Below are 25380 nucleotides of genomic sequence, written 5' to 3' on the forward strand. Positions count from 1 at the left end.
TATTTGAAGTTATGTTTACCAATAAATTTAAGTCATTATCAAATTTAAGCTTGTATAGATTAATAATTTTCATGAAACTATAAAAAAGTACTGATCTTTTACTTCAAATTAGTTATACATTAAATGAGTGGAAGAAATACCAGACAACTGGTGAATATTAAAGTATTTCTTATTTTTTGACAAATGCAACTTATTAAAACATCACTTAAAACATTTTCAGTTGTTTAACAATTTACAGCTTTAATAGAAACATGTCTATGATTTGTGCTAATATTGTTTTGTTGTATGCTAGTATGTTTGAAATAGTTTGCAAGTCTACTGTGCAATGGTGTGTGTGTTTTGTTATGGTGTATGCTGTGTTCTGCCATTAAACAGGCATTTTACAAAAATAATGTCTGAAAATAAACATTAATGAACAACAGCAAACATTCTGTCACAAATAACAACAGTAAGCATCAACATGCTTTTAAATCTTTGTGGTTTTGTATGCTTGTGTGCGTGTGTTTTTGAGTGTGGTGTAGAGTGGAATATGTTGTTTATATAATCTTTGTGACGTTGTATGCTTGTGTGTTTGAGTGCGGTGTAGAGTTGACTATGTTGTTTCTTTGTGGTGTTGTATGCTTGTGTTGACTTTTGCATGTGTGAGTTGTGCAATGCTTTATGGCATTTACTAGAATGCATTTGCAATGTCAACAAGACAACATGGCTTCATAAATTGAACTCAACATCTTGTTCTTTAAGGTTAGAATCTTTGGAGATAATTTCGCACTGTCTAGCTCAAGCATCAAGCAGCATTCTCTGAAAAAAATTCAAATGTATACCTCAGTGGCTTGGGGTAACTTAGGTTTACAGAATACATCATGCCAACACTGGACAATTTTGCCAGAACTTGAACACCTTCCAAGACTGTTCCTGCCTCTAAACGTCTGCCATCTGGAGACCCCCCCTCTGATGACAATCTTTAGTGTGTGCTCTGCAAGGTCATCATGGTCTATTTCCCCATTAGTGTCCTGAAACAAAACTATTTGATACTTAATGTGTAGTCCTACTTGTCTAAACAGTCATGATCTAATCTGTAATGTTTTAAGAGGTCTCCTTTTCTTGGAATTTCTTTCCCACAAAATTGCTGTTACGATCCTTGGTTGTCTGCCCCGTGTTTTCCGTATCACCGTCACCATGTTCCATTCTGTCATTGTGCGCACCTGATTCTCGTTTGTATCCTCATGTGTCTGTGTATTTAAACCCTGCCTGTTCCTCCATTACCTTGTCGTTCGTTGTTCCCACTATTTTGATGTTCCCATGTTCCGATGTTTGCTCTGCTGCCTGTCTTGCCCTGTTTATCATGCCGTGTTAATCCAGTCCGTGTTCCTTCGTTGTTTTCATGTTTTAGTTTCAGTTTGCCTATCGTGGTTGTTTCATTTGTGCATGTCTGTTTATTTCCAACGTTGTTCAATTAAAACCTGCACGTAGATCCAAACTCCTTGTCTGCCTCCTCCTGCAATCATTACAGAACGAACGACCGCAATGGATCTAGCGGTTCTACGAGCCAACTGTCAGCTGCTCAGCCTCACCTCGACCGACCTGTGGAAGACCACATCCGCGATTTTCTCGCGATTGCGGGTACCACAGACTTTCCGGACTCCTGCTTGGTGTGCTTCTTCCGGGCCAATCTGAATAGTGCGCTCAAGGAGCGGTTGCCACCGGCGACGCGTGGCTGGACGCTCCGCGATTACATTGAGGAGACTCTGCTGGCATGCGCCTCGGCGTTCACTGTGGGCGTCGTCGAGGAGAACCTTGCCTCTCCTCCCACAGTGGTAACCCTCCATTCGCCCATGGTTCGTCCCTTCACGCCTGCCTTGGTCAAAGAGCCAGTGCTGCCAGCTTTGCCCGCCCGGAGGAGGAGAATAAAGGCTTCCGCTCCCCAGTTCACGCCTGCCACGGTTAGCGAGCCAGCGCCTACGCCTGCCACTGTCAGCGAGCCAGCGCCTGCAGCCCCTACTGTCAGCGAGCCAGCGCCTGTAGCCCCTACCGTCCGCGAGCCAGCGCCTGTAGCCTCGACCGTCCCCGAGCCAGCGCCTGTAGCCCCGACCGTCCCAAAGCCAGCGCCTGCAGCCTCGACTGTCCCAGAGCCAGCGCCAGTAGCCTCGTACGTCAGTGAGCCAGCGCCTGTAGCCTCGTACATCAGTGAGCCAGCGCCTGTAGCCTCCCAGGGCTCCGCCACTCGAGCCTCCCAGGGCTCCGCCTCTCAAGCCTCCCAGGGCTCCGCCTCTCGAGCCATCCAGGGCTCCACCTCTCGAGCCACCCAGGGCTCCTCCTCTCGAGTCTCCCAGGGCTCCGCCTCACGAGCCTTCCAGGGCACCGCCTCCCGAGCCTCCCAGGGCTCCGCCTCCCGAGCCACCCAGGGCTCCGCCTCCCAGGGCTCCGCCTCCTGAGCCTTCCACGGCTCCGCTTCCTCCCTATCAACAACAATCATTACAATTGCATTGCCACTTCATTTAATACAAAAAACAACAACAACAACAAAAGACTATTACAAGCTTAAATGAATTAAACTTTTATATTTTGGCACAATATGTAATCCAAATGATTTGGAATTTGGTTTCTTTGAACTGAAACTCATTTCCCAATGACAGTGTTATGATCGATTTCTACAAGTGATTTATCAAACATTCATTATTGAATTTTCCAAACAAGACTGTTATGGGTTTGTTTGTAAACATCTCTGAAAGGAATAGTCCAACCAAAAATGAAAATTCTGTCAGTTTGTGCAATGAAGGTGAATGGTGACGAACACTTTGATGGATTAAACCACACAAATCAAATGGATTATGTTGATGATGCCTTTATGTGCTTTCTGGAGCAAGTCTTCTTAGGTTATTTGATTCTTCTGTGTGCAATAACTAACAAAACTTAAGCTGTTATTGGCACACTGTGAAAAAAAATCGAATCACTCCAAAAGACTTTGATTAAACCACACAAGTCACACGGATTACATTGATGCTGCCTTTATGTACTTGCATCAAAGTGCCGGTCATCATTCACCCTCATTGTAGGGACACAAACATCAGACAACTTAAAATATCTTCATTTGAAGTTTTGAAGATGAACAAAAGTCATATGGGTTTGGAACGACAAGAGGGATTTACATGTTTTGTCAAAACACTTGATGGAGCGCAAATCCAAACTAAGAGATCTCAAGATGTGTTCTAAGTATTAAATATATATTATATATATATTTAACTTGACACAGTGACCTAAAAATGTTATGTTTATGATGCAATGCACCCGAGATGCTACACAAGCATGTCTGACGCAGGTGTAAATTGACTGTCCTTAAACAAGCCCTCATAATATATCTCCAACTAATTGACAAATTCTCTTGTGAAATGGATTGCTGTGAACTGTATACCAATGATTGACTTATGATCAATAATATGGTAATAATAATAATAATAATTCCTTACATTTATATAGCACTTTTCTAGGCACTCAAAGCGCTTTTCATAGCATATGGATGATGCGACGGCAGCCATAGTGCACCAGAACGCCCACCACACACCAGCTATTGGTGGGGAGGAGAGAGTAGAGTGATAATACATTGTATTCTAAAGCCACTTTTTGTATTGTATTAGCAATGATTAACTCTTCTGCCACAAGAATATAATGCATTTTATTTATCTGAATATTTTTTATTTTATATATATATATATATATATATATATATATATATATATATATATATATATATATATATATTATTTAACATTTTATTTTTTATTTTTTTTATATTTAAAGATAACTATGTATCATTATTTCATCATTATATATTGAATTATATTTATATGAGGGGCTTTCTCAGCAAATATTTGTATATGCGATTAAATGCGATTAATCCCGATTAATTAATCGGGACACCATGTAATAAATTCGATAAAACATTTGAATCGATTGACAGCCCTAATATATATATATATAGTGGGTCCGCTGCAAAATGTGCCGAATGGGCCGTGATAAGCTAAAATGAGCCGCCGCGTTATGCATAGCGGACAACATAACAGCGCCGCGATATGCAGAAAAGGACAGCGAAGGACCACCACCAAGTTTTGGGCCAGTTGCCATGTAAAATCCCAGGCCGATTTATCTTCCCAGTCCAGCCCTGGTGATGACCACTGATTTCGTAGAACATTTCATGTGTTTGGGTGTGTCTCAGACTCTGTCTCTCTCTCTCTCTCTCTCTCTCGGTTCACTATGTTCAGTCGAGCCTTGATGAGCCTTGATGATTCATGAACATAATTTATGGTGGGAATGGGCAGGTATCCCCACCACGTTTTGAAACAGATTGCAGCAGAGATGCATGTATATTTGTTCAGTGTTAATGAGGGGCGATGTTTCTAATCAGTGGAAAAAAGCGATGGCAGCTCTGTTCTCTGGAGCACACTTAACTCAATGCGTAGTGTTGTGTCATGTATTGGAGCTTACACGCCCACAGAGTAGGACGGCGAAATATAACTATTGTGGACTCCCATCCTGTTTTCATGCTGAGAAAAAAAGTTTCACCAATCACCATTATTTAACATTCATCTTATGAAAGCAACGTTACAAAATAAATTCCCCGACCTGTACGCACGTTTAACAATGTACATTCAACGTGTAGTAAATTGCCAACTAAACTTATTTAAAAGAACAGGAACATGTATCTAAGAAAAGCTTTGCTTATTTCACATAACATATATATTTAATTACATTCACCGTGGATCAACAGAAGAGGTCTGATCATCGAAAATGGCCGGCCCAAATTGCGCGCTTCAAAGTCAATCAAGTCCTACATCTGTGTATCACGTGGTGTTCTGCCTAGATCCTAAATAGTTTTTTTAAATTGAATAAACTACAGATTAATGTTGACTGTATTGACAAAATTACTTTATTAAAATTAAACCATAAACTCAATATATTTTGAAACAATTGTTGCTTTAAATTAAGTAATGTGTAAAACTTACATTTAAAAGTAAAGTCTGTTTGTTTTAATGAGCCATATTTGCTGAATACAGGAATAATGTTTTACAGTGTATAATCTCTTTTGCACGGCAGTATTGTTTATTAGTTGGGTTCCTAGGAGACATCTCTAATGAGAGTCAAACCCCTGCTAAGCTAACGTGAGCATTGCAGTTTTGTTTTCTTAAAGGTCTCCTTACGAATATTGGGGAATGGAATGTATTTATGGAGATATCAAGTAGGAATATCCCACATCCAACTTGAATGGAACGCAGCATAACCGTGTACCCTGATGAAACTAAATGTATTGCAAGCAAAATTGAAACCACAAATATTATTAGATAGATTTGTCCAGGTATTATAGATCTCCTTGGTAGATTCATATGAAAAATTATGATTTTTGAATGTCTGTTCGGGAAATGTTCAATTCACAAACAGGCATGCTGCAGTTAAAATTAGGCTTGAGCATTAAGTGTCGTTTCAAGTGTTGGCTTTCATGCGTGGACATGCTTTTAAAATGTCAGCTGGTATTACTAGTTATCAGCGACATAATGTATGATGTCCAAAGGCATAGGGTGTCTTATTCATTGTGAAACTTCTTAATGGCATGAATCACACTGAAGGCTTAGACTAAGTGCGACTCAAGTCCGAGTTTCCATCTCTGCTTGCCACTGCTAGAAAAAACACAGACACACAATTAGAAATGCATACAATCATTATGTAACAGATATAGACAAGTGAGCTTGGTTGGAGGTGCCATGTAGAGTTTCATGATTGAACTTCAAGTCATTTACAGTTGAAGTCAGAAGTTTACATACATTTAGGTTGAAGTAAATTAAACTCATTTTTTAACCACTCCACAGATTTCATATTAGCAAACAATAGTTTTGGAAAGTTGATCAGGACATATACTTTTTGGATGACATGAGTCATTTTTCCAAAATTGTTTACTGACAGATTGTTCACTTTTAACTGACTATATCACAATTCCAGTGGGTCACAAGTTTACATACACTAAGTTAACGGTTCCTTTAAGCAGCTTTGAAAATTCTAGAAAATTATGTAAAGGGTTTAGGCAATTAACTAATTAACTTCTCATAGGCTAATTGCAGTCAATTGGAGGTGTACCTGTGGATGTATTTTAAGGCCTACCTTCAAACTCAGTGCCTCTTTGCTTGCCATCATGGTAAAAGAAATCAGCCAAGACCTCAGAAAACAATTGTGGACCTCCACAAGTCTGGTTTATCTTTGGGAGAAATTTCCAAATGACTGAAGGTACCACGTTCATCTGTACAAACAATAGTACGCAAGTATAAACACCATGGGACCACACAGCCATCAGTGTTATGAAGGCAGGTGAAGGCAGACGAGGGGTGAGGATCTAAATGCGGTTTTTATTGAGAATGAAGAAGGCAAACAAGACTGGAACAAATAAAACGTCCACGATGGGAAAACAAAACAAAAACACGACAACAGGGGATTGTGACAGTCAGACTGCTCAGGAAGAAGACGCATTCTGTCTCCTAGAGATGAATATAGTTTGGTTTAAAAAGTGCAAATCAATCCTAGAACAACAGCAAAGGACCTTGTGAAGATGCTGGAGGAAACAGGTAGACAAGAATCTATATCCACAGTCAATTGAGTCCTATATCGACATAACCTGAAAGACTGCTCAGCAAGGAAGAAGCCACTGCTCCAACGCCACCATAAAAAAGCCAGACTACAGTTACACTAGTTCTGTCTGGAGGAATGGGCCAAAATTCCAGCAACTTTTTTTCTGGCTACTTTGGCTACCCAAAATTTTTTATCCAAGTTAAACAATTTAAAGGCAATGGTACAAAATACTAACAAAGTGTATGTAAACTTCTTACCCACTGGAAATGTGATGAAAGAAATAAAAGTTGAAATAAATAATTCTCTCTACTATTATTCTGACATTTCACATTCTTAAAATAAAGTAGTGATCCTAACTGACCTAAGACAGGGAATGTTTTCTACAATTAAATGTCAGGAATTGTGAAAAACGTCTAGGTTACGTATGTAACCTCCGTTCCCCGATGGAGGGAACGAGACGTTGTGTCAGAGAAGCGACACTAGGGGTCTCTCTTGAGCGCCGATATTCACCTCTGAACTATGAAAAAAGGCCAATGAGAGTTGGCAACCAGTATTTGCATGTCCCGCCCCCGGACATACGGGTATTTAAGCGGCGCAAATACGGGAGTTCATTCAGGATTTTTCTGAGGAGCCGGAAATGGTCCGGCCACAACAGGGGCTCGGCTCAGCGACGTGGCAGGAGAGACACAACGCCTCGCTCCTCCATCGGGAACGGAGGTTACATACGTAACCTAGACGTTCCCCTTCTGTCGCTCTCTCCACGTTGTGTCAGAGAAGCGACACAAGGGTCCACTTAAAAAGAGCCATGCGCTGAACCGTGTACGTGATCTGCTGATACAGGAGCGAGCAGGTATTCCTACGTGCAGAATGACCAACTGTATCAGGCTGCACGTACCCTTCCCCAATGCCCCATTTAAGCCATCAGGATTCCTTATCGTTACCCTGGAGGGGGGAACAAGGTGATGGCCGCCAACATGGGAACGGGCCAGCCTGGCTGGGCCTCTTTTCTCTCTATGTTTCTCGCCCTTACACGCATTGAGAGAAGGGGGTCTTAGCCCTTATTAGGGCGGAGAAGACCCTGCGGAGGCCACACCTACCCGGGAGGGGAGGCAAATTTTGAGTGGCAAATACATCGCATGACCTATACTTAGGTCTTATGCGGAAAAGTAGTGCGGTGGTAGATCCAGCCTCGCAGAGGGGGGAAGCATACAGCACGGCAACCGAGGCAGCTGTAACTGCCTAAGGGAAACACGGAGTCAACTCGTGAGGGGACAGAACCGTGGTTTTACACACAGGGGGAGTCCGAACAGGAGGCCTTACCTGTGGGGCACCTATACCAGTACAGGGTAGCTTGCGGTACCCGCAGTGGTTTGGGTCGGCGAGTTCCTCTGCAGAACTGCGACCCACGAGGGCTAGGGAGGAGTCAACCAGTGTCCAAAACCTGGGATCTCCTGGGAATGAAGGCGCACTGTTTCCCCTGGTTAGGGGGAAGGGCGCTGGGTGCAAGTGATTCACCCGGTCAGATCGTGGACATGCCACCGAGTTCTACGGGCTCGGTACCTGAGAGAACACGGGACGATACTGACTCAACTCGGAGATTGTAGAATCTCGCAAATGTGTTAGGTGTTGCCCAGCCCGCTGCTCTACAAATGTCTGCTAGGGCAGTGCCCCTAGCCAGTGCCCATGAGGACGCAACACTCCTGGTGGAGTGGGCTCGGACCCACAAAGGGGGGGCACGGCCTGGGTGTGATAAGCCAGGGAAATGGCGTCGACAACCCAGTGGGCGAGTCTCTGCTTGGAGACAGCATTCCCTTTCTGCTGTCCCCCAAAGCAGACGAAGACCTGCTCAGAGCATCTGGTGCTCTGTGTGCGGTCCAGGTAAATACGTAAGGCATGTACTGGACACAGCAGTGAAAGGGCTGGGTCTGCCTCCTCCCGGGGCAGCGCTTGCAGGTTCACCACCTGATCCCTGAAGGGTGTGGTAGGAACCTTGGGCATGTAGCCCGGTCAGCGTCTTAGGATCACGAAGTGTCCGCCGGACCGAACTCCAGGCAAGCGCCGCTAACAGAGAACGCATGCAGGTCCCCGACCCTCTTGATGGAAGCGAGCGCGATCAGCAGGGCGGTCTTGAGAGAGAGGGCCCTGAGTCCAACTGAGTCAAGCTGCTCGAAGGGGGTCTCCGGAGTCCCATAAGGATCGACTCGAGAGATCCCAGGAGGGAAACAGGTTAGGCCGGAGGGAGTCATCCTCCGGGCACCTTTTAGGAACCTGATGATTAAGTCGTGCTTACCAAGAGACTTGCCGCTCTACCGGGCAACATACACCTTGAGGGTGGAGGGGACAGCCTCCTCTCCAGCCTCTCCTGAAGAAACACGAGCACTGACCTAACTGCGCGACTTCTGCGGGTCTTCGGCTCGGAAGAACACCAGTCCATGAACAGACGCCACTTCAGGGCGTAAAGATGCCTGGTCGAAGGGGCTCTGGCTTGGTTAATAGGGTCTATGACGGCCAGGCCGGCTAGATCCTCTGCGTCCCGGCCCAGGGACCAGACGTGGAGATTCCAGAGGTCTGGATGCGGATGCCAGAGCGTGCCCCGCCCCTGAGAAAGAAGGTCCTTCCTCAGGGAATTCTCCAGGGAGGGGCTGTCATGAGGAGCGTGAGATCCAAAACCACGTCCGGTTGGGCCAGTAGGGGGCCACCAGAGTGACTTGCTCCTTGTCCTCCCTGACCTTGCATAGCACCTGTGCAAGAAGGCTCACTGGGGGAAAAGCGTACTTGTGCAGCCCCGTGGGCCAGCTGTGCGCCAGAGCATCTGTCCCAAGGGGAGCCTCTGTGAGGGCATACCAGAGCGGACAGTGGGAGGTTTCCTGGGAGGCAAACAGGTCTACCTGGGCCTTGCCGAACCTGTCCCAAATCAGCTGGACCGATTGGGGGTGGAGCCTCCACTCTCCGCCGGGCAAGTTTTGTCTTGACAGCGCGTCCGCTATCACATTGAGGTTGCCGGGGATGTGAGTGGCGCGCAGTGACTCCAGTCGCTGCTGACTCCAAAGGAGGAGACGATGGGCGAGCTGTGACATGTGGAGGGAGCGTACTCCGCCTTGGCGGTTTATGTAGGCCACCACCGTGGTGCTGTCTGTCCTGACTAGGACGTGCTTGCCACGAATCAACGGAAGAAATTTCTTCAGGGCAAGAAAAACGGCCAGCAGCTCTAGGCAGTTGATGTGCCAGCGCAGCGGGCCTCGGTTCCACCGGCCTGCGGCTGCGCGCCCGTTGCACACGGTGCCCCCAACCCAATTTGGAGGCGTCGGTTGTAACCAGAATGCAACGGGACACCTGCTGCAAGGGTACTCCTGCCCGTAGAAAGCAGAGGTCTGTCCAGGGTTTGAAGGTTTGGCGGCAGGCAGGGGTAACTTCCACGCCGTGCATGCCGTTGCGCCATGCTCGTCTCGGGACTCGAGTCTGGAGCCAATGCTGAAGTGGTCTCATATGCATCAACCCCAGTGGCGCGGCTGCCGCGGAGGATGCTATATGCCCCAGGAGCCGTTGGAAACGTTTCAAAGGTACCACGGTGCCTGGTTCGAAAGAAGCGAGGCATTCCAGCACTGACTGAGCATGCTCGTTGGAGAGACGTGCTGTCATTGAGACTGTCTAACTCCGAACCGAGAAAAGAGATGCTCTAGACCGGGGTGAGCTTGCTCTTTTCCCAGTTGACCTGAAACCCTAAACGGCTGAGGTGCTCGAGCACCTGGTCTCTGTGTGTGCATAGTAATTCCTGCGAGGAGGCCAAAATGAGCCAATCGTCGAGGTAATTGAGTATGCGTATGCCCGCTCCTCGTAGCGGGGCAAGAGCCGCCTCTGCGACCTTCGTGAAGACGCGAGGGGACAGAGACAGGCCGAAGGGGAGGACCTTGTACTGATACGCCTGGCCGTCGAACGTGAACCGTAGAAAGGGTCGATGTCGAGGGCGAATTGAGACGTGGAAGTACGCGTCCTTCAGGTCTACCGCTGTGAACCAATCTAGATGCCGGACACCAGATAAAATTTGTTTCTGGGTAAGCATTTTGAACGGGAGTTTGGACAAGGTCCGATTGAAAATTCGCAGGTCCAAGATCGGTCGTATGCCGGCGCCTTTCTTGGGTACAACGAAGTAAGGGCTGTAGAAACCCTTCTTCGCTTCGGTCGGAGGGACAGGCTCTATCGCGTCCTTGATTAGAAGGGAGGCGATTTCCTCGCGCAGGGAGTGGGCATGTTCGCTGTGCACTGCGGAGGAACGAACGCCCACGAAGGGGGGCGGAGACCTGGCAAACTGAATTGCATAACTGAGACGGATGGTCCGGTGCAGCCACCGTGACGAGCTGGGCAGTGAAAGCCATGCCTCTAAGCTCCGTGCTAGGGGCACCAAGGGGACGAGTATTTTGGACGTACCCGGTGGGGCTTCGCAGCGGTGCAGAACAGGTAACGTGCCGTCGGGAGGCGCTGTGGCGTCCCGAGGCTCTGGTGCTGAGAATAAACTCAAAGCACTTACCTTGTTCCGCGCACCCGGCAGGGGGCGGGTTCGTGACTGAGGAGGATGTCTGATGCTGGCGTCCTCTGGACTCGTCTGAACCGGCCGGCCGGGGAACAGTCGTGGGGCTGAGGGCGGGAGCACCGCATCCTGGGCGCCGAGACAGTTGAGGCCTGAAAGCACAGTGCCGTGAGAGCAGCATTTGCGGGCCATGTGACCCAGAGGTAAAGGAAATAGCTCTTTTATTGAGAATTTGGGTACCGCAGCCCCCGTCAGGGGGTGCAGCAAATGAAAAAACAAAAGATTCTCCTCCCGACCCTCCACCGGGGGACGGAGTGGTCTTACCACCTCCGGAGCTAACTTCTTGTCCTATGGGTCCGCTGTCTCAGGGACGCTTGGGAGCCTTCCGGGTCCTCGAAGGGGTCCGTGAGGCAGGGGGCATACGCTTCCTGCGGTTTGCTCGATGCCGGGGCTGAGAGCTGGGCCCAGGTTGGGGCGGAGCAAAAGGTCTTCTGGCCACGGGAGGACGCCCTCGGCGAGCAGGTGGGGCCTGGGCCGTGGCGGCAAGCTTGCGGCGCGGCATGATGTGCGAAATGGCCTCCGTCTGCTTCTTCACCAGGGAGAACTGCTGGGCAAGTCCTCAACGGTGTCGCTGAAGAGGCCGAACTGGGAGACAGGGGCGTTGAGGAAGCGAGTCTTGTCAGCTTCACGCATCTCAACCAAGTCCAGCCATTGCTGACGTTCCTGGACCACCAGAGTGGCCATCGCCTGCCCGAGTGCCTGCGCTGTGACCTTCGTCGCTCTCAGGGCGAGGTCGGTCGCTGAGCGCAGTTCCTGCAGCGTGTCGGGATCAGGGCCACCCCCGTGCATGTTGCGAAGTGCCATGGCTTGGTGGACCTGCAGGAGAGCCATGACATGCAGGGCGGAAGCGGTGCGTCCGGTAGCGCTGTAGGCCTTCGCGGTGAGCGAGGATGTTGCTCTACAGGACCGGGAAGGGAGTACAGGGCGGCCCTGCCAGGTGGTAGTGCTTCCGGGACATAAGTGGAGCGCAACAGCTCTATCCACCTGGGGGATCTCCGTGTACCCGTGGCGCACTCCGCCGTCGAGGGTGGCGAGGGCGGATGAGCAGGTGGCGGTGCGAGGAGTGGAGAGGGGTGCTCTCCACGAAGACGTCAGCTCATCATGCACCTCCGGGAAGAAAGGAACCGGGGGGGCGAGGCTGTGAGCGGCGCCCAACACCCAAGAACCAATCATCTAGCCGTGATGGCTGTGGGGAGGATGGAGGGTTCCAATCCAGACCCACGCTGTTGGCTGCCCAGGAAAGCATATCGTACATCTGTGCGTCGGCCTCCTCCTGGGCGTGCAAGCCCGAAGGCGTCAGCCCAGAGGAGCCCTCAGCATGAGAGCCCACGCCCTCCGATGTCGCGGCAAACTCATCTGCTTCCATCGCAAGAGGGTAGGCAGACTGGCTGTGAGGCGAGTCGCCGCCACCTCGAGCGGGGACGGGAGTCAACGAGCGTGCCGGGGCACGGGTGGTCCGAGGGGGCGTACCCGGCGGAGCTGCACCCGCTGCCATCCTCGAATCGCCTCCATCGCCAGCCGCATCGTCCTCAATCCCGTGGGAAGGAACGACGCGGGGGGCGGCTGGAGTAGCCTGCTTACGGTTGTAAGCAAGCCGCGACCGCAACGTTGTCATGGTCATGTTCTCGCAATGAGAACATGAACCATCCACAAACGCAGCCTCAGTGTGATCACTGCCCAGACACACGAGACAACGCTTGTGGCCGTCGGAAGCGGAGAGTACTCTACCGCATCCAGGAACAACACAGGGGCGGAAAGTCATCTTTATAAAGACGCGTCCTTAAAAGGACGTTCAACGTCGCTGTGTTTTTGCTCTTTTAGAGGAAATTATTCTTTTAAATAAAATCACTCTTTTATGAATGAAAGAACTCGTGAGAGATCTTTCTTATCTGCAACTGTCGTTCAGGGGCAGGAAGTGCACAGCCGTGCAAACAGGAGAAAGCCGCTGTTGTGCGCCGTAGAATCCAACAGCATGCAGCAGAGGATAGCAGGAATTCGGTGTGTAAAACGCAGCAGTCTGCAAACACGACCATCAGCTCTGAAGAAATTTTCTGAATGAACTCCCGTATTTGCGCTGCTTAAATACCCGTATGTCCGGGGGCGGGACATGCAAATACTGGTTGCCAACTCTCATTGGCCTTTTTTCATAGTTCAGAGGTGAATATCGGCGCTCAAGAGAGACCCCTAGTGTCGCTTCTCTGACACAACGTGGAGAGAGCGACAGAAGGGGAACTGAGTTTGGCTCAAATGTATTTGGCTAAGGTGTGTGTAAACTTCTAACTTCAACTGTATATATACGAATATAATTTTAAATCTAAATGTATATTTAACAATCTCAATATTTAATTGTAAATCTGAATATTTAGTTGTAAATCCGAATATATAGTTATAAATCTCTATATATAATTGTAAATCCAATTTTTTTGTTCTAAATCTGAATATGTAAATCACTTTGAAAAAAGATATTTTATTAAACCAATTTTTTATGTAAAAGATTTTCTTTTATGTTTAGGGGTCAAGTTTAGGTTCCTCTTTTTTTAATTCTAATTAGCTTTCTATAAATACAATATAAATCTTGTTACTGTTCATCCCCATTTAGATAAGTAAAGATGTGCATATGAACAGACATAGAGCAAAAGACATGGACTGTGTCCTTAAGCCCCACACTCCTCCCTCTGAATTATTTTTCCTTTTAATTTTTCATTCCTCACAGATTCTCCAATTATTCTGCATGGCTGTGTGCCTTCAACCTCTCCTTCAGATGCACCCACTCACCTTCTCTCTCTCTCTCTCTCTCTCTCTCTCTCTCTCTCTCTCTCTCTCTCTCTCTCCCTACTTTCTCTTTAACCCCTCCCATTCCCTCTCTCATTCGCTCTCTCCAAATCCCTCCACTGCCACCCCATCTCTCTCTTTTTCTCTCTCTCTCTCTCGCTCTGTAGTGAAATGAAGCAGGAATTGGAAGAGGAGGGCAGTCGCTGTTTGCTTCTGTCTAAGCAGCACAAGTTCAACGAGCACTGCTGCATCCGCTGCTGTTCTCCGTTCACCTTCCTCCTGAACCCCAGACGCCCATGTCTGGACTGCCACTACAACGTCTGCAAATCCTGCCGGACATACAGCCAGAGCGAGAGAGGCTACATCTGCGCCGCCTGCCAAAAGAGCAGGTCAGTGTCACACATACATACATAAACATGTGCATGCACACGCACATATATACACCTAGATGGAAGGAGTATGTCTGTACTACCTGTCAGAGGAGCTGGTAAATGCATGGTGTTATGCAATTAGAGCTGGATATAGAGACTGTAAACAATATATTATAACACACACACACACACACATACACAAATGTTTATTTTTCTATCATGGAGGAGACTTTCAAACCCTTAACCCTAAACCTAATTCTTACAGAAAGAATTTGTATTTTCACATTTTCCTTAAGACATTTACGGCATTATATAGTATGTTTAATTAAGATGGTATGTTTTATAAGACATTTCTCTGGTGGGGACTTTTGGCTGCTATGTTGATGATTTCCTAGGATTTTCTATCCTTTTGGGAACATTTGGTCCCCACAATGTTGGCAAAATCTGACCTACATACACACAAAACACACTCATACACATGTTTATAAAGACTGAGATGCACAAACAGGTGAATCCATGATTCCTGTATGATACTCACATTCACACAAATACAAACACATAAATGAAGTTTCACTAGGAACTCGAACAGGGAGAGATGCATACACAAAAACCAGCATTGTTAATGGGGGAGAATGTCAGGGTGTAAAGGGAAGAATGAGAGTATAGATGGAAGAAAGTGTGTTTTAGAGTAAATGGAAGCTACAGAAAAAAGGTGTGTGTGTGCGCGCATGTGTGAAAATACTATCGTTGTTTTGCCTGTTTGTGTGTTGTTCGATAGTAATAGATGTTTGTTTGAACACATTTTCAGCCCTGTTTGAGTTCATAAACGCTTTTGTTTCGACTGCTGAATATGTGCCCAGCCTCATTGTGATGTGACTTTGTGTCTACGTGTGTGTAAATACTATCAGGGATTTGCTTCTGTGTGTTTTGGCAATAGTAGTAGATGTTTGAGAAATGATAGCACATTTTCAACCCTATTTTATTTAATAAAAACCATTTTTATGACTGCTGAATATGTGTCCAGCCATCTGGAGATTTGACTATGTGTGACTGTGTAAGTGTATCTGTAAGGAGAAGTGTAGATAGAAGGAGAGGGGAATAAGGAAACAGAGATGGTGAAAATGTTGGCAGCATATGTAGATGATTTATAGTTTGTATGGGTCATGTGGTGTGACTGTAGATCCTGAACTAAAGGTGTGTGTATTAAGAGTGCACATGGGTGCTCCTTAGGGGATTAGTAGTGTGTAATACAATATAAATCACTCAGAGAAATGTTTCCTATCATCCTTTTAGCTGTTTCTCTTCCCTATCTTTCTCACTCTGTCTCACACTCTCACATTGGCTGTCTCTCACTCTTCATATTTCTCTCATGTGTACACTCACTCTGAGCCCGAGGCGTGGATTCTCCACCAGAATTAATTCCTGGAGAGATTCCTTTCATGTCTCCTCCATGAAACACTACCTATATGAAAAATCAGACTCATGAATTTCATATTACTAGATATCATCTTGCATTTCGTGATATCAGCATATAATTATTTCCCGTCTCTCGCTTGCCAAAAATTTGAAAGATGTAACCCAGGCTTTAGCGCACTAAACTGATAACATCAACGTGAAATTAAATTGCGTGTTTCTTGAAATTAATGCGGTTAGGCAATCAGATGGCCTTTTGAGAGAGATGTGATTCACCATCTAAATTACAGAACTTTTTTCTTTGCTGTTATGATCATTACCCCATGCATCTGTGATAAGAAAATATTTTAATTGCTTTTGTAAAGAGCTTTAAATGGCATGTTTATTGGGTTTGTAATTAAAGGAATGTTCTGGGTTGCAAACAAGCCAAGCTCTATCAACAGATTCTATGACATGCTGTTGATTATTGAATTCCATTTTTCTAAAGTAGAAAAAAAAGAGACTGTCAGAAATTGCATTTACTGTAGTACACTTTCATTGAATGAACAAGCATTCTGGAAGGTTTAAAAGCTTATTTAATTTCAGTCATGACAACTCTTGAAATAAAATTATGGTGTAAAAAAGGATTTGACAAGTTGGTGGGTTTGGTCTTGGCAGACTATATCTGCTTACACTGCTGCTGTAAAGCAAGTACAAAGGCTTGCTATTTCAAGAACATACACAGACAAGCTATCTTGAGCATTTCAGACATACTGCTACTTCACTATTAGACTTGAAATCCCCTCGAGCAGATCTAGATATGTGGTGCTGGGGAGGAGGAGGGTTTTAGAGAGAAAACTGTTGTAGTGTGCGGCAGTGGTACCAGTTTACCTGCAAGTAACTAAGACAATTGAAATGTTAGACAAAGATACATTAACAGTTGCTGAAGGACCTATCAGATTGGTCCATGGAGTGTGCGAGCCGATTTGTTTAAAAAATTACATTTCAAAGGACCTATTAGTTTGCATCGTGCAGATTGTCAAGAACTTGGTATTCTTCTTCCAAAATAGTACTTTTGCATGATTTCCTAACCAAACATGATGTAATAAAGCAACAAGTATTAACAAAAAAATATGATTTTGTCCTAACCAGTCCTCACCACTTCAAGTAATAGCTTTGGACGCTTAGATTCTATTTTTGTTGCATTGTGCTGGGTAGCCCTGCCCACAGTGATTTCTCATTGGTCCAAAATCCAGCTGAAATTGTATGTAATTCATCAAATGTGTTCTGATTGGCCATGATTGCAGCGTGTCACTTAGCATTTCCGCTTTCATTTTGGACAGACACATCACTTCTCGCTGGAAACATGTTATCACGACTGATTAGGACAGTGTTAACAATGAGACTACTGATCTTGACAGATGTAATTTGTAATTGCTGTGGACAGATTTTCTTTTTTCTATGTAAATATGTCTTTAACTGTTATCCTTGCATGTTTACTATGCGAGTTTACCATAGTCATGACAAGAGTTGAAAGATTCTATATAACTTTACACAGACAAGATGAGTAAGTGAGTTTTGTAGCTATACTTTTGAAATAGTGTGTATTTTAACATTTATTTTAGAACAGTGCCTGACAGACTTCAATTTTAAAGTGAATAGCTATACTTTCTTTTAAAGTTTGAAAGGTAAAATTATTTCTGTGTTAAGTGATTGCATGCCACAGATGCTGTCAATAGAGCTTAATTTATATTTAATTAATCCAAACCATTAATTTAAGTGGAATCTTAGGGGCGAATTCACTAAACATTTGCACCACTTTTGCATGTGATATTTCAGTGCAAACTGCAAAAACCTGCGTTGTATTCACAAACCACCCGCACTGTATTTTAAGCAGGTGCAATCAGCGCTGAAACTGCTCTGTGTATTGAGTATTTAAATGAAGTCATTGTCATTCCGTTTCATGCAAACACGGAATGTAAATTAGGCTCATTATAGACTGAGCTTCAAACACAAAAATGTACAGTGCGTTATTACCCCCCAGATGAAAGCAGGCGATAAAATACATTTTATAAATTTTAAGACATTAATGAATTTTGTATTAATTTATACATTTTAGATCAGATCAGGCCTGCTAGATGCACGCAGAAAGTGCGTTCAGCAGCGAATGGGCCGCTAAACCAATGCTGACAGCGCATGCAAATAACCGACAAGCTTACAGGGCACAATTCATTGACAGTATGTGTGTTGCTGACTCACATGTTGCAGTCACACACCTCCGCTCACACTTACACTCAGTCCATTAACACATTCAGTAACACATTTTAACTGTAAATATGTGTGTTATTGAGTGTTTGCCTGTGTATAGGGTTCCAATAGCTCAACTGGAAGTGCATGTCACGGGATACACCAAGGTCATGGATCTGATTCCCAGGGAGTACACATACACACATTTGAAAATGCTTCAAATGCTTTTGGATTAAAGCATATGCCAAATTCATGAAAGTAAATGTTTGTTAGTTTCATTTTGCTAGAGATTATTTTTTATTTTTTTTGCACTGTCACTGGGTATCACTGCGTCTTGTAAGCTTCAGACAAAAACACAGACTCGAGGGTTTGGATGGCTCATTGCACAGATGGTGAAATCATGTTGTGTGAGTGTGCAGATAGAGCCTGACAGGTGTAATACTGTAAGTTGAGGTCTGCTTCAATCATCTTCACTGTGGGTGGATGGATAAGAAATACATACAAGAAAAGCTGTTTAAAACCAGGGCTGAAGAAGAATCATCTAGAAAACATAATTCTTCGTCAGCATAGCCTGCACATCCATCTGTGAAATTAAACTACCACATTTTCCCTTTACATTCTATGACATGTAACCTTTGATATGCCATGTGCAAGACCTACATTTTACATGGCTGATGATTAAATGTGGGTAAATTCCCATACAATTACACTGAAGGAGACCAGAATATATTAGAAACTTGAGGGTGCGCTCTTTGTTTTGGGTCAGTAAGCAACAACCAAGCAACTCTAGCATCATAGTGGAAACTTTTGCACGGGTAAGTACCACTCACATTTTAGTCAGATAAAGTAAAAATATACTTTTCAAATATAATCATCAAAATAGTTCATATTTAACACATTACCACAACAGTTATTCTGGAATGCATTAGTGTTTTAGCCCTTTCAAACTCATATTTAGGACAGAGGGCAGTCATAAAGCATCCCGTGGATGAGTCTGACAGTAATTGAAGAGAGCAGAGCAGCTTTTAAATGCTCTTTTATGTGAGCTGACAGAGAGGAAGGCGTCTGGAAAGATGTGTTCACTCAAAATTGAATTATACGTCTCCTTACTTGACCCTCTCCTGCAGGCTTTTACCTTGCATACACTCCCAATATCAGTGTACAGAATGTGAGAGAGTAAGTTTCTTGATGAAGTGACTGCTTTCAGGAACAAACATAGTTTTTTTGTATTCTTCTGAAATGCCTTTTTGAAATGCAATTATCAATCAAGTTTACATAATTTATTGGATAATTAGAAACTTTATAGAGACTAGGTGTGAGCCGTTTGACCACAATTTTAAATCTTGGCATGAGTAATTTCATATCACAGTAATGATTTATATCACAAACATGCTGTAAATGTTTCAATTATTAAAGAACAATGTGATAATGTTAATTTCATAAGGGGGATAGTTGTGACTCTAAATTGGGTTTGGATGAGATGTCATCAAATCCGCTGAAAAAAGCAGATAGATCATAGACACACTGTGAGCACACATTCAATATTAATGTGGCAAGTAAATGCTCAATACATACTATCAAAATGTACAACCCAGCCCTCAGAATTTTTGTTTTATTTTTAAATATATTAATATGATAGGTGGAAAAACATCTTTTTGAGGGGGCACCCAGGTCAGTAACTGCGACCCCGGTGTAAATCACGGGACACAGTATCACCTTTTTAATATAAACATTTTAATTACAACTATTTGTCAATAAATGTGCATCAGTAATGGTTGCATTTCATTACATTTTATGTGGAGTGCACGTCTGACATCTACAGGCGATTTTACATAACTTTTTTTGTGATCTTGCCACCTCTTTGTGCAGGCATTTTGCATAGACGACACAAGATGTGGTGCAATAGCAATGATGCGTTTGATCAATTGCCCACAACTGCTTCAGCTCAATAGAGTGAATGTATTCCATTTTAATTTAAAAAAACCCTAGGAAAATTAAATTAAATGGTTTGTGTTTCTCCAAGAGTGAGTTATTTCTCATTTACCAGGAATAGAACTCAGCAAGATGTGAAATTGTTCACTATTCTCTTAAGTTATTGTCACACAATGCACTAGTGTATTGGAAATCAGGAGCGATATATTGTAGATCAGTGGGAGCTATCCATCAGATCAAACTGTGCTTAAGGGAACTGAATAAATAAAAGCAAAAATTCTGATTAAATAAAGCTCTGTGAGATGGTCAATGACAAGCAGCAGCCCCTAAAAAGAAACAAAAAATCGTTTATATCTTGCGCAGTGTGCACTGTAAGTTGTGACTAAGCAAGTTGTGGCTTCGATCCATTGAGCCGCCCTCTGCTTTTCTCCCATGGAAAATACGGAACCAATGGCTACCGAGGAACCATGTAAAACCTCCTTTTGTTACTTAAAGTTTTAATAATGACTGGAAAGTAGAGGATTCACATTGAAATAAGATAATAATTGCTACTTTCTTTAAACAGGAATAAAAGAGAAAAGACGTGCAAAACCAGTCAAATGCATATCAGCCCCAAATAAATTAACAGTGACTGAAAAAACAAAAACATGATCTATTTTAGATTATAAAAACACAGATTGACTTTTCCAACGAGGTCAGACATAGTTGGCAAACATTAACTGCAACTGATACAATTAATTCGTTTTTATTACCATAACACTACACTTTCCCATAATGCAGAACTGTATGTAGCGGAACATACAGTATGTGACTGGATTGGATTTGGACTGATAAAATTTAGACATATGAATAAAGATTCCTGCAACAGACATTCTTTTTTTGCATGCAATAATCATTTAATTTAATTATCGAAGGTAAAAATAATTTTTTGGAGGTTTTAATAATCCATTTAAAATCCTCTTTGCTCAAAAATCAGGGGGTCTGCAAATTATTGTTTGATCCACCATTAGTATGAAGGGAATGGCAAACATTGTGAAAGTGTGACGAAACTGTGGTAGTTAACAGAAGCTTGCAGTGCGGAAAAAATAAATAATATCTGCTTATCACGACACCAATCAGGTAGATCAGCAGTAGAGTGTCGCTCAAGTAAACGTGTCTGCTTTGCTTAGGTCACACTGTGCGGTTGAGCAGATGACAGCCTACAGTTTCGTGTAATATTATTTGCTTTTTGCTTTCAGAACAATACCCTACTTGGTTTAATTAAATACATCTGAGTTTATTAACCTGACATAAGATACACAGTCTTTAAAGGGATAGTTCACCCAAAAATGAAAATTCTCTCATCATTTACTCACCCTCATGCCATCTCAGATGTGTGCAACTGTCTTTCTTCAGCAGAACACATATTTCAGCTCTGTAGTGTCAATGCAAGTGTCAAAACTTTGACCCTCCAAAAAGCACATAAAGGCAGCATACAAGTAATCCATAAAACTCAAGTATTTTAATCCATAACTTCAGAAGTGATATGATAGGTGTGGGTGAAAAACAGAACAATATTTGAGACCTTTTTTGCTGTACATTTTTCTCACTGCCCAGTAGGGGGGCGATATGCATGAAGAATGTGAATCACAAAAAACACAAGAAGAATGTTAAAGTGAAAGTGGAGATTGATTGAGCACAGAGGAGAATTAATAGGAAACAAAATGATTTCAATATTGACCTGTTTCTCACCCACATCTATCATATTACTTCTGAAGATATTGATTTAACCTCTGGAGTCTTATGGATTACTTTTATGCTGACTTATGTGATTTTTGGAGCTTCCAATTTTTTGGCATCCATTCATTTGCCATTGTATGGATCAAAACAGGTGAGGAATTCCTCTAAAAATCTTCATTTGAGTTCAGCAGATGAACAAAAGTCATATACATCTGGGTTGGCATAAGGGTAAGTCAACTATTCCTCTAATGTTCCACAGACACAAGCCGGTGACTCATAAATTGACTAAACATAATTAAAACTGCACCCATTAAAAAACGTTTACTTCTTAAGAATTAACAGTAATTTTGTAACATATGTATACAATTGACATCAAATTAGATGAAGACTCATAGTCATATGCATTCTGCATGGAGAGGGTCTACCTGTCTGTCTCTCTATCTTTTTGGAGGGAGTATGGCACAGTGATAGCACACAGAGAGGAAAATAAAAAATGGCACATTATCTCAAAAAGGTTGCAGACCCCTGCTGTTCATCAATGAATGATTATTTTAATGGATTTGCAATGTAAATGTCATAAACTACACAGATGGTACCATACACATGTTATTAAAGGCATAAAACACAAATGTGCAAAATTTTGTACATTATGTAACAGGTGGTCCTTGCTCCATCTCTTTACCCACCAAGGGGTCTTTAGTGGGTAAAAGGTAAAAGATCACAGATGGATTTAAGCAGACAAAATATTCAACCAGATTTTACTGTAAGATCAGTCATGCATCACCTAAAGTGCACTACACTTGCATGTATGTGCACTAAATCAGGGCCATAGGTCCACTAGAAAGAAGAACTCATATTTGCACATTTACTTAATGACTACCTTTGTAAATAACAAAAAACTGGAAACCATACTGATTTGCTTGAACAGTTGTCTTCAGTTTTAATGTTTTGTGTATCGTTTGTCATGTTATGTTGGCAGGCTGTAAGTTTAAAATTTTTGTTTGCCAAAATGCATTTCGGCACCAACCATGTACTAATGTTGCATGTTGGACATATATCATTTTTGTGTGTGTCTGAGTGCATGTTAAAGTGTTGTTTATGTGTGTATATATGCATATTCCTTTCTTGACCACAAGAAATTATCTTATGAAAAATTAACAATGTCTTTTTCTTCATTATCATTAGCATTAATAATGCATTTGTGTTTATGCTTTTTGTGTGCATTAATGGTTTGAGGTAATGGTTATGTTACTGTGTATCTAAAATCTTAACAGATGAGGATTCCCCACTGTGCTATTAAAAGACATCAAGAAATACCTTAAAATGACTCATCTCTCCTTATTACTTTCTTCCTTTCTCCCTGTCTTGCGGTTGTGTTTGGTAATGGGTCATCGCGCAGTGCACATGATTCCAGAAGCCTCTCTTTATTCTGCTGCCCATACACATATCCAGTTGTCCAGCAGACATGCTTATATAATCAGCCAAACACACTTTAGATATGATCCGCTCAGCTGGTTATATCTGCCATAAATGCATCGCTTAGTCCTTTACCCAAGAGCACTGTTTTACTGGCCGCTGCTATATGAACTGATGACTTTCTCTGATCTACATTAGACGCACTCCCGGCAATTGTTTTATTTTGAAGATCTAAGGCACTGGTATTTAATCTGCCTGATTAGTTTGGGCTTTATAGTTGTGCATGTGTTCATTTCTTTGATTGTGATGATGCCATCCGGTTTATTACATATAGACGCTGGGTAAGAGCTTTGACTTTTGAAGCAGCTCATACAGTATATTGAAGTGTCACCAAGAGCTTAAATTGCCTGTGTATTCTCTCCTTTCTCTGGTCTAAGTTAAAAGGATATGAGGAAAAAGCCCAGGAGGGATGAAGAGAATGGCTCCCTCTCTTTTCTCTTTGTTCTTTTTCAGCAGAGGGGTATTTTTAGTTGTGGGTCAGGCACTGCAACTGAAAGAGAGGGTTCTAAACCTCATACTTCTAAAAGCTTGTTGGCATGTGAAAGCTCCTTCAACAGAGTGGGAGTTTTCTTAAAGGGGGAAGTTTTTTTTTTTCTCTCTCTCTCTCATTTTATTTTCCCCCCTGATGTCCTCTTATTATGTTAGTAAAGTTTTCTTGCTCCAAAAACATATTTCAGTTGTACATGACCATTATTTACTCTATTTGTGACACTTAGAACTAAATAGACTTCTTAAAGGTATATGTCACTGTTTTTAAATCCTATGTCCCTTCCTTGTCTCCTACTTTGTTTATTACTTGTGTGTGTGTGCGTGGATGTGTGGGCGTGACGACTCGTTACCATGATCAGCGCTTAGCCGCAATCACTCCTCTTCACCAGCTGTTACTCATTTCAATTCCCTTTAAATACTCACCACTTTCTCATCTCTTTGTCAGATCGTTTGTTTGTGATGTCCGGTTGTGTTGATCCTTCTGAGTTCCAGTCCAGTTCCAGTCCAGTTCCCTCGTTGTCCCTGTTTCGTGTTCTGTTGGCTGTTACCCGGATTCGTCGTGTTTGTTCCGCACTCCTCATCACTCTTCTCACCCCATTCATCTGACCATTGGAGCCCCTGCGTTACTAAACCTTCACCCCGGACTTTTCCCCAGTCTTCACATTTTGACTGTCAATAAACTTATTGTCACTTGCAACTTGCTTCCTAGCTTCATTCGTGACAGTATAATGTTAAAAAAAAGTAAATTCCCTCATGTAAATTCCCTCAGAGCTGCAGGTGCTACCCATCAGCCAGGAACAACACATTTTCACAATCTTTCTTTGATCGTTACCATCTCTAATATTTCAGACTGTTCACACAGTGAATTCAGCATCAGGAGGTTGAAAGTTCTTCAGCTGAAATGCCACTTCAAATCACTGCCCCCAGTGGACGGAGCTGGAAGTGTTTGGAGGTGAAATGTCCTCAGGGTACATTTTTACATATTCTTTTTGACCCCTCTCCCTAACCTTAAATTACATTATTATTATTATTATTATTATACTCAGTCTAAGATAAATCAGTTTTAAGTACTAAGCTGGTCTCCTACCCTGGACAAGTTGGTGTAAATTTTTTTGATTTTAATCTAAATGTTGATAAAAAATTATCGCATTAATATTTCCAAAATATCACCTAACCTTGAAACTATATCCTCCTTTTTGGAAAAGTCCAGATTTGTGCAAATTTGTCTGTACTGTACTGTCTGTACTGGGGTCATTGACAAATAAGGTTGTCCGAGGTGATAAAATGTAAAAGTCTTTTAAAAATGTGTGTATATATATATATGATATTGGTATGGCACATGATATTCTGACCCGGCCCCGCCCCCCTCCGCTCCACTCTCCTCCCGGCGTTATCTCAGGCCGGGGTGCCACTGGCATGACGTACACCCCCATCCCTGGGGCGGGGTGTATCTTGCGTCCCGTGTGGTCATCCCCGTCTTCCTCGCCCTGGGAGGAGACAGGAGGGGGAAGACAACAACAACAAAGAAAACAAAATAGGCGAGGGAAAAGGCCAACACGGTGCGAAAGAGAGAGAGAGGAGAGAGAGAAAAAGCTCACTCACCGGTTCTCTGATGTACCGTCGCGTGGTCCTCGAACACTCCTCCACACCCAGGCAGACGACAGCCGCTCCAACCCCGGGTGAACCGGAGTCAAACCTCCGACCCCCAGTGGGCAGAACGCCCATCCGCTTTCCTGGCAGCAAATGGGGACACTCCTCCGCCCCTGGCAGTGGCCCTACCGCTCTGGATGG

The 25380-nt window shown here is 43.6% G+C and overlaps 1 protein-coding gene across 2 annotated transcripts in view; it reads left to right on the forward strand.

The window, feature by feature from the left end:
- The window catches only part of LOC127634866 (rab effector MyRIP-like), a 189195-nt gene that overhangs the window by 94945 nt on the left and 68870 nt on the right, over nt 1-25380 (forward strand). For both annotated transcript variants that reach the window (XM_052114590.1, XM_052114591.1), the window contains exon 2: nt 14131-14352. In XM_052114590.1, coding sequence (XP_051970550.1) covers nt 14131-14352 — 222 coding nt within the window. The remainder of the gene's footprint in view (nt 1-14130; nt 14353-25380) is intronic.

The sequence above is a fragment of the Xyrauchen texanus genome, chromosome 42, assembly GCF_025860055.1.
Source record: "Xyrauchen texanus isolate HMW12.3.18 chromosome 42, RBS_HiC_50CHRs, whole genome shotgun sequence".
Taxonomy (NCBI): Eukaryota; Metazoa; Chordata; class Actinopteri; order Cypriniformes; family Catostomidae; genus Xyrauchen; species Xyrauchen texanus.